This window comes from Juglans microcarpa x Juglans regia, chromosome 5D, assembly GCF_004785595.1.
Source record: "Juglans microcarpa x Juglans regia isolate MS1-56 chromosome 5D, Jm3101_v1.0, whole genome shotgun sequence".
NCBI classification, from domain to species: Eukaryota; Viridiplantae; Streptophyta; class Magnoliopsida; order Fagales; family Juglandaceae; genus Juglans; species Juglans microcarpa x Juglans regia.
The window spans coordinates 5064110-5073481 of NC_054602.1; the positions used below are offsets into that span (position 1 = coordinate 5064110).

General features: G+C 36.9%; 2 protein-coding genes across 2 annotated transcripts; both read right to left on the bottom strand.

The window, feature by feature from the left end:
• Window positions 1–2502: 2502 nt before the first annotated feature.
• On the bottom strand, window positions 2503–3600 carry LOC121266555 (TIR-only protein-like). Its single transcript, XM_041170421.1, has 2 exons — window positions 3061–3600; window positions 2503–2875 (listed from the first exon to the last, which is right to left on the bottom strand). Exons 1-2 carry the CDS (start codon window positions 3555–3557, stop codon window positions 2692–2694), a joined length of 681 nt encoding a protein of 226 aa, XP_041026355.1. The 5' UTR covers window positions 3558–3600; the 3' UTR covers window positions 2503–2691.
• A 2678-nt stretch (window positions 3601–6278) lies between these two features.
• On the bottom strand, window positions 6279–7117 carry LOC121264785 (TIR-only protein-like). The gene is made up of 2 exons (XM_041168085.1): window positions 6485–7117; window positions 6279–6371 (listed from the first exon to the last, which is right to left on the bottom strand). The coding sequence occupies exons 1-2, from the start codon at window positions 6965–6967 to the stop codon at window positions 6279–6281; spliced, it is 576 nt and encodes a 191-aa protein (XP_041024019.1). The 5' UTR covers window positions 6968–7117.
• Between the last annotated feature and the right edge of the window lie 2255 nt (window positions 7118–9372).

Consider the following 9372-nt stretch of genomic DNA (forward strand, 5'->3'; position numbering starts at 1 on the left):
TAGGTGTAGGCAAAAATGACCATCCGGCCGGAGAGGAAAAGATGAGAGTCACGAGACAGAGAAAGTAGAATAGAAAAATATTTCAAAACGAACTTTGACAAAGCAAAGCTATAGCTCCGAGTACTCGGATTTAGTAGGGTTGACGAAATCGCGACTGAGTTGGTACGACTATTTTAATTGACCGATCGAATTCTGGAAAAGACAGGAGGGAAAAAAAAAAAAAAAAAGGGGTTTCTTTGGCTTCAATCAAAAGGTTAGAAGCGCAGATCTTTCTTCAAGCTCCTTTTGATCTTTTGATCTTTACTGTAGTTTTGGTGGGCGGCTGATTCGACTTTCCTCCTTTATCGCGCTCGTGCATGCATGCATGGATGCATGGATCAGATGGTCGGTGGACAGACGTTAATTGTTGGCTGGCCTGAGTTTAAACCTTTTATTTAATTTAATACCTGTATTTGAATTTTGGATCTCCTTCACGATGGATGAATTGCATATGCATGCATCTCGATTTGTATGTATATATACATGTATATATGTAAAATAAGCATGCAAAAGCCGTACGAATGAATCCTATTTTATTATTATTCTTCTTCTTTTTTTAATTCTATTAAAAAAATATAAAAGAAAAATAGTAGTTGCAGTCGTGAATATACAAATGACATATAATCACTTTAACAAAAATGAATAAATACAATACTCACATAAAAAGAAATTAATTTTTTAATAGTAGATCTTACTCTTTTTCAAAGCGACTGTACGATACTTGCGCACTGCATGACTATATGTAATATTACTCAATATAAAAACTCTACATTAATGGAAACTGCATTTAAGGACACAAGGGATCTCCATTTTTATTTGTACCATTCTTCCCGTCGTAGGATCGATATATATATATATATATATATATATATATATATGCTTAAATATTTTCTATATTTGAAAGGAAATTTTATATTCACCGAGGTCAAAGGTTGTAACGTTTAAATTTCTTTGCTTATAATTAATTATGATTATTTGTAAATTCATGGACAATAGTCCGGTAGGTTCTACGTAGCTGCGCCTTAATTTCAACCAAACCACCTCGATATTGTTTATGATATATATTCAAATAATTGACTTGAGTAATTAAGCTTTCCTCCATTGCCTATAGCATTGCTAGGAAAATATAATTCGATGCCTTCCATTTTTTATAAGATAACGAGCCAGCTAGAGCTGAAACTAAAGAGGGAAAAAAATGAATTTAGCGCCAGTTACTACTTTCTATAGAAGCTTGGGTTTCTTATAAATAATCTCCAAGAATATGGACATGTACAATAATGCATGTGTTTACGAGTGCTAATTGATCATTACATCAGGCCTGTGCAAAATACCCGTTGGACCCTTCAACCCATCTGACCCGATCAGATCCGTCCAATAGAAGACTGTTTTGCATCAACGTCGGGTTGAACCTGATAAATAAAGGGCAGACCCGACTCTTATTAAAAAAAATAAAATAAAAAAACACTTTAATGTTCAATCTTTAGACACAAACCCTAGCAGCCAAGTCGCCCCTGTTGGTCACCAATGATTGTGAATCACCTGTCGTTTCATCTGCAACCAACTTCGGATGACCATTGATCAGGTAAGATTTTACGTAGATCTCATCTGCCCTTCCCCAACTCAGGTGACTGTTGCCTTTTCTTCAAAAGGCTTCAAAATAAAAACACCCTTGTTCGGCTCTCACTCTGCCTTTTCTCGCGTTCCCAGAATTTCACCAGCGCATCTAAGGATCCGCATTATACAACGGCCGATGATTTGTTTACAGCTAATGTGGTCACCACATTTTCCTGTTTCAACAAAACCCGAACCAAGAAGTGCTTGGTTCTGTAGCTCCCTTCGCCATACCTTGACAGTTCCATCCACTAAGCCTGTGAACACAAAGGCATCAAAGCCCGCGACGACAGCATTTACGACATCTTCATGGGCATTGATGGACTCCAATATAATAAGCCAAGCTCTTCATTCAAGCTCATGCACAAAACTTCGTTGAAGTATTTGATGTGAATGGCGTTGTGATGGCGTCGGACTTTGTCGGGGTTTTTTTTTTCTTCTGAGGAATTTAGGGTTTTCGTTTTGTTGTGACTGAAGAATTGAGAAAGTTTTCTTAGAAGTCAGTAAATCGAATTCGCTGTTGTGCGAATATCTTTAGTAATTTTAGACCCGACCCTACCCGACTCGCATATTATAGGTCGGGTTGCTTTGTCTTGAGTATTCGGACAGGTCGGGTTCAAAAACAGTGCTGGTTGGACAAGTCGCAGGCCTACGTTACATCTACCACCAAATAAATTTACACCTTGGCAAATATATACAAAAAAAAAAACAAAATCCAATATCCCATGACTTTATTGTTGTTATATACATTAATTGTACGTACATATCAACTTTACTGTCCCTATGATCAGCATTGATAGTTTTACGTACAGAAAATAAAGAATAAGATCAAAAAAGGGAAGAACTCGTGGCGCCACCCCGATGCATGATAATCCACGTGAAAGATACAATAGCCTAAAATGATCATGTACAATATGATCTTTTATATACACATATTATATATTCACATGAACAAGATATATTTTTACATGAATTTGATAATCGAATTTAGTCGTGAACCATTAATATTATTGATTAATTTCTTGATCATAGATACAAAGTTTAGTTATATTTATCGATGAGATCTTGATTTAGTTTTTGTGGTATGAAAAGTGGATTAAACTTCAACTCTTGGCCGAGTGCTTGATTTTTAAAATTCTTCTCCCAATATCGTTGATCCCCACCTACCTCGAGTAAATTCTCTATGATTGCATGGGAAGCCCTTCTTAGGAACTCTGACCAATCCCTGAAATCAGGCCAAAAATAAAAGCAACATTAGAAATATGTATTATTAATTTATTTTTAAGTAAGAATAATATTTACAACACTAGTATATATTTCATGTGTGAAAGATTTGTTCATCAATTAAAAATAGTACCAATCAAAACAATATAACAAGGAATTATAGGAAAATTGGAAATTAGTACGTACCCTGTTGATGAATCGAAAGCAAGTCCTACGGTATATTTAGCTTCTTCGAGTGCCAAGCTGAATCTCTGAAGCTCCTCCACCGAACAAGTTCCATTGTCCTTCACCAATAGCTGGGATGGTTTTACGTCCCAAAATATGGGTATAACTCTTTTCTTGGATTCCATGATCAGAGCCAATTCATAGAGACAAAACTTGGACTCACAATATCGGGGCGAGAACAAAGCAACGCCAACCTTACAATTTCGGATAGCGATATCGATCTGGTCGAACAGTTTGTCCCCAGGTTTCATGTTTCGACTGTCGAGGAAAGGCCTAAGCCTCAACCTGAAAAGGTGGTCGTAGAGCAACCCAGCAAGAGTTTTCCTCGTATCATCTCCCCGGTGGTTTAAGAACACAGCGCATGATGGGCTTAGTATTGTTCGGATTGGGTTCCGACCGCCGGGATTAAGGAATTTACGAGCAAAGTTCTTGGACAAATTAGCTGGTGAACGTTGCATGGCTTCTCCAAGAAGCTAGCTCTAGCTATTGGTATTGACGTGTTTCCAAACAAATAAAAAGATTCTATATTTTGTGTTGAATTTCAAATCGAGTTTATAGGGGTGTGTGTCTAGCTCTGTTCATATTTTCCATGCATACTTCCCAGAATATCCACGGAAATGCTGATGGAAGTTTCCATCGATCTCTTGGGATATGCCCCTAAACTGAGCATAATCACGTTCAACTATTAATTAGATACAAGCTGGTTGTAACAGAACATGAGGCTCATTAATTAATTTTGTTGAGAAAAGAAAGGAAATAGCATCATGCAATATTGTGTGCGTATATATATCAATGGAAAGTTACAAACTACTTCTCAATACATTTAGAGTAACTTCAATTCGAGTGGCGTGCGCGCGTACTGATGCCATTGAGTTTTGAAGTAATATTGATATATCTTAGATTTTATGAAATTACTTCTCAATGCTTGACTTGCTGAGATGTATGAAAAGCACTGCATGCAGCATGTGTTCATCATGTAACATGTTCAATTTCGTTCAATCTGCATGTCCAATATCATGAGAATAATTACCTTGTAGCTAACAAGGACCTACGGTGAACAGGATGACCCAGTACGTCGGCAGTGCTCAATACATACATACCTACCTACCTTCCTATATATATATATATAGATAATGATTCATCAGAGATTCCATGGAAAACAAAAGCATGAATAAAATATTTCAAGCACGGATCACGCCGTGTGAATATCTCTCGTACTTCACCAACAATATTACAGTACTCTACAACAATAATATTTTATGATTCTTTTGTGGAAAAGTAAAATTTGTTAGAGAATATATAGGGTAGAGCATTCAGATCATGTCTCAAAAATAAAACAACGAAAGCAGTGAATAATTAGCTAGAGCAGTAATTAGTACGTACGTAGTTAAAACTGTTTAATTATAGTCAATTATTTTTTGTAAAAATGATTATTTTAAGTCAAAATAAGTTTATTTTCGTTGTAAATAATGATTTTCATCTTAAATGAGGCCGTTTTTCTTCCATTCCGCAAAAGTACGAATAAGAGTGCAAAAGCTGCGATCGACCGGCTCTAATAAATTCTAGATCAATATTAACCCATGCATATAAACCAAATATATAGCTATAGACTGCTGGCCGTTGTTGCACGCTGCATAGAGGTGCTTAATCCAGTAGTTGTGCTTAATTCAGTAGTACTATGGCTGCTCGCTCAATTCGAACTCGCTAAACCCCTCTATGCCCAAAATACCTAATTAATTCCTTCTCTGATAGACATAGATTAATTCCCCGGCCAGCATGCTACCTTAGCTCAAGTACTACTACGACTGAGATTAGTACCCATAATTAATCCAAAAATTACATCTACCTGGGTCGAGGCAAAGAGATTAGTTTTTGCAAGTTGCACCATGCGTGCATATATATATATATAGGATATAATACAAAAGCTGAAGATCACTCGTCCAGCTAGCTCTTGATCGATCACCCTCTCTCCCCACGTGAATTATAATTAATTCGGTTCCACCAAAATGCATGCATGCAACATTCCTTCTTCTTAATTAAGACTTCAATATATAGATCACTTCACTACAAATTAATGCCACAAGTACTAATTATTAACATGATGTACGCAACTTTTCTCGGTACTACATGGGGACTAAACCCGACATAAAACTAGACTTCTGTAAGCACTCAAGAATGAGAGACACGCAATTGAATTTTCCTTTGCAGACAATATGCAGAACTGCAGATTATATGCAGTCCGCAAATTTGAGATGAGAGATGATCTTTCCCTTATGACATCGTGATTGGAATTTTTACAGCTCGTTCATGTCATGATATGTTTCAAAAGGCCGGAGATCAATTACTTCCATGGCTAGAACAAAAACATAAGGCAACATCGAGTTTGATAACAATAAAGTATCAAACTATAGGTATCATGAGCCTGATCATTATCATATATATAAGGTATTAATGAACCTCTTAACGATGCTACAGGCTAGGCAATGGAGGAAAGATTTCGCATAAGCTCACGGAGCTTGGAAAGAGCGCGGTTTCCATTTTTAGCCCACACTAGTTAAGTTGTAAAGGTGCCTAATTTGGAGAGAGATCGTCTTATTCAATTGCAGTATATATATTTTGTCAAAACATGAGCGAAAAAAAGCGAAAAATAATTTAACGATCCTTAGAAATTAACTTGGGTTTGTCACAAATTAAAAGGTCTACAAGGATGTGCACACAGTACTGTAAATGAATCGTACGTGTAAAAGGTTTGATTACACATTAATACATGAATTTACAACTTGGAATACAAATAATTACAGAAACTACTTCATTCAGCTTCTTTATTGTCAGAAGTACTTTATACTTGCACATGTCAACTTATAACCTCATTGATCATCAGCATTGATACGCAAATTTTTGTGTTCTTCGACCCTTATAGCCTGTTTTAATGGCACGCAAACCTAATTACAAACCTTTTTGAACGCATATCTATAATAAGATGTTACAAAATGGGGACAAAAAATCAACAATATTAAGCAATTTTAATGTTATATTTTGATTTTTAGTTTAGTTTTCTATCGACAGGATAGTTAATTGCTTTGATCGATCCCATGATTTGCTGATAATGAGAATCGATCTCTTGATCATCAATTGCTCATTTTGTTATTAGAAGTGAGTTGCACTTCAGCACACGTTGTTTAGGACTCTTGATCTCCAATCCTTCCCGGTCTACCTCGATCAAATTCTCTATGATTGCATCTGAGGCACTTTCTAGGAACTCTGACCAATTCCTGAAAACCGAAAAAAGAACAAGATAGTTAGAGGTATTACATCAACCAAATAACAAAATATGCGAAATACACGTTCACTGATTTAAAAAGTAGTAGAGATTATGAAAGATTACGTACCCTTTTGACGAATCAAAGGTAAGTCCAACTGTAAATTTAGCTTCTTCAAGTGCCATTCTGAATCCCTCGATCTCCTTCTCAGGGATGGGAGATCCATTATCCTCAAATCGAAGCTGCGACGGTTTGACGTCACAAAAAATGGGAATGACTCTTTTCTTGTATTCCATCATACGAGCCAGTTCTCGTAGACAAAAATAGGACTCACAATACCTGGGCGAGAACACTGCAACACCAACCTTACAGTCTCGAACAGCAGTATCAATCTTTTCGAACAACCTGTCCCCAGGTTTCAAGTTTCGACAGTCGAGGAAAGGCCTGAGCCTCAGCCTGAAAAGGTGGTCGTAAAGTAACCCGGCAAGGTTTCTCCTCGTATCTATCCCCCGGTGGCTTATGAACACCTCGTGTGAGCTGCGTGGCAGTTTTTGGATTTGATTCCAGGGACGAACATAGCTCTTGGACAAGGCTAGTGAACGCTGCATGGCTTCTTCAATAAGGTATCGGAATTCTTGTGTTTCAAGACTCAAAAGATGATCAAAGTACTGATCGATCTTGCAATATATGTTAATGCTTTTAGTTCCGGCCTTTTGTTTGTAGTAATTGTAGTTTATATCTAATAAGAGATATAGACCTGTGAAGCTTGGGTATATGTGTGTGTGTATATATATATATATATATATATATATAGTATTGAGGGGCTGGCCTTTTGATTAAGGACCAAAATCTGAGTTTGATTTTCAAGGTGGGAGAATTCCATATTTTGATTGGACTGTGAAGAAACTACACGGTATTCAGGAAAGCAAAAAATAGAGTAAACAGTACGTTTGAATGTTTTGACGCTCTAGGCTTATTTGGAACAGTTTAAACCTTCAAACACGCTAATTAATATGTTATTAACTTTAAAGGATCGCTGAAACGGTCACTCGTTTCCTTTTTGCATGGTTTTCTGAATCGGGAAATTAATTAATTAGTGGGTATTGGGTAACCACTTTTTGCCATGTCCTCTTGCTAATTGCGGCGAGATTAATTTTAAAAAAAAAAAACTTTTTACCTAATTAATCTGCAGCCACTTCATGCCTGATCTTTTCATATATCTTTTGTTGCCTTTGCCGAGCGAATTCAGTCGTGAAAGGTACGTACTCAAAAACTTATCTCAAATAATTAATTATCATACGTATCGAGTAGTACTTATGTATAATAAAAAAGAAAATATAATTTAATTTGCGTACATTAAGGTACTTGCACTCATGTGGTGTGGCAAATGAAATTAAAATGGGTTTTTGTAATTAACTATAGCACAGCATACATATATATATATAATATATATATATATATAGTAGCTAGAATCAGAGACTCATTTTAATTTTTAGAATTTATATATTCTGCATATATTGTAGACGATTATAATAATATTGCGGTTCCAGCATAGTGATCAGGATTTATTTATTTATTTATTTTCCTCTTCACGTATGATCATGAGAATTCAGAGAAGTATGTATGAACTGCAGAATCATTCAGAGAAAACGTGGTCTTTGACTCGGTCGAGGTCAACATGAAGTACTACGGCATGGGCCATGGATGATCTGTCTTGATCTGATAAAGCGGAACGAAATCTCACTCGAAGGTCGGGCGAAACGGCGACCAAAGCAGGACATGATCAGTAATTGTCCTTTATTTGTGGGCCATGCATCGCGTGCATAACAAAAATAATTAGCAACAAAAGTTTGTGAGCAGATTTTAAACTCCACACTTAACTGAATTTCGTTTCAATTGCAATAATTAAATTAAATTAAATTAAAGCAATATTAATGTGTTCATGTCATAGGCTGAACTATATTTTTTATTCTTGAAATTCAATGCATGCACCAAGGAATTTCGTCTAATATTAAATTAAAAAAGATTAGTTCCATCCTTTAACAATTTTAAAATTTCAACTAATTCCCTCCATCATTACGTACGTACGTACTGTAACGGATGAAACAAATCCTCCAGAATATTTTCCATGGTTCTAGCACTTGTATTTTGTATGGAATGTAATTATTTTCCAATTATCTGCCAGCTTGCTATATAGCGTAATTATCTCCTTCATCTCTGTAATTGTATAGCATATATATTATACTAATACGTAATGAAAGGTGCGTGAATATTTCATCTTCATTCTGAGTGTATTCCCTTATATGGTATCAAGAGCCTCACTTTCTAGCGAGACAACCTCTGTTTTCTATGGCTTCCCCTGCAAACACTCCCACACAAACTCCAATCTCCATCAACGCTGTAGAACAACTACCCCAGAAATTAACTGGTCCCAATTTTTCCTCATGGAGTGCAACCCTTTCCTCTTTATTTCTTGATTATGATCTCATGGGATTCCTAGATGGCACTCATCCATGTCCCCCTAAGCCTACTCCTCCTGCTGAAAATGCAGCTATTGTTGCCTACTCCAACTGGTTTCGGCAAGACCAACTCCTTCTCAATGGCATACTTGCCTCTGTTGCTGACTCTATCACGCCACTCATCGCCTTAGTCAAGACCTCCCGCGATGCTTGGATTCGACTCAACCGCTTGTTTGCCAACAAGTCTCGATCCCGCGTGATACAACTCAAAGAGCACCTCACTCTTCTTCAACGAGGTGATCGGCTGATTACTGCTTATCTTCAAGATGTCAAGACCACCATCGATGAACTGGCCATCATCGATACTCCCCTGTCCTCTGACGACATCACTCTTCATGTTCTTCGTGGACTTGGTCCAGACTATCGTGATCTGGTCGCCCCTATCCGCACACGTGAGACTCCTCTCACATTTGAAGAATTGCATGATCTTCTGACATCCCACGAAGCCTATCTACAGCGACTCAACCAGGCAACTCAGCAAATTGTTGCAACTG

Bases quoted from the DNA above. Each gene is read 5' to 3' on its own strand.
- LOC121266555 (XM_041170421.1), bottom strand. From the start codon at position 3,557: ATGCAACGTTCACCAGCTAATTTGTCCAAGAACTTTGCTCGTAAATTC. The intron at 2,876-3,060 runs GTACGTACTAAT...GCCTGATTTCAG, and splicing joins GCTTTCGATTCATCAACAGG to GGATTGGTCAGAGTTCCTAA.
- LOC121264785 (XM_041168085.1), bottom strand. From the start codon at position 6,967: ATGCAGCGTTCACTAGCCTTGTCCAAGAGCTATGTTCGTCCCTGGAAT. The intron at 6,372-6,484 runs GTAATCTTTCAT...TTCGGTTTTCAG, and splicing joins TTGATTCGTCAAAAGGGTAC to GAATTGGTCAGAGTTCCTAG.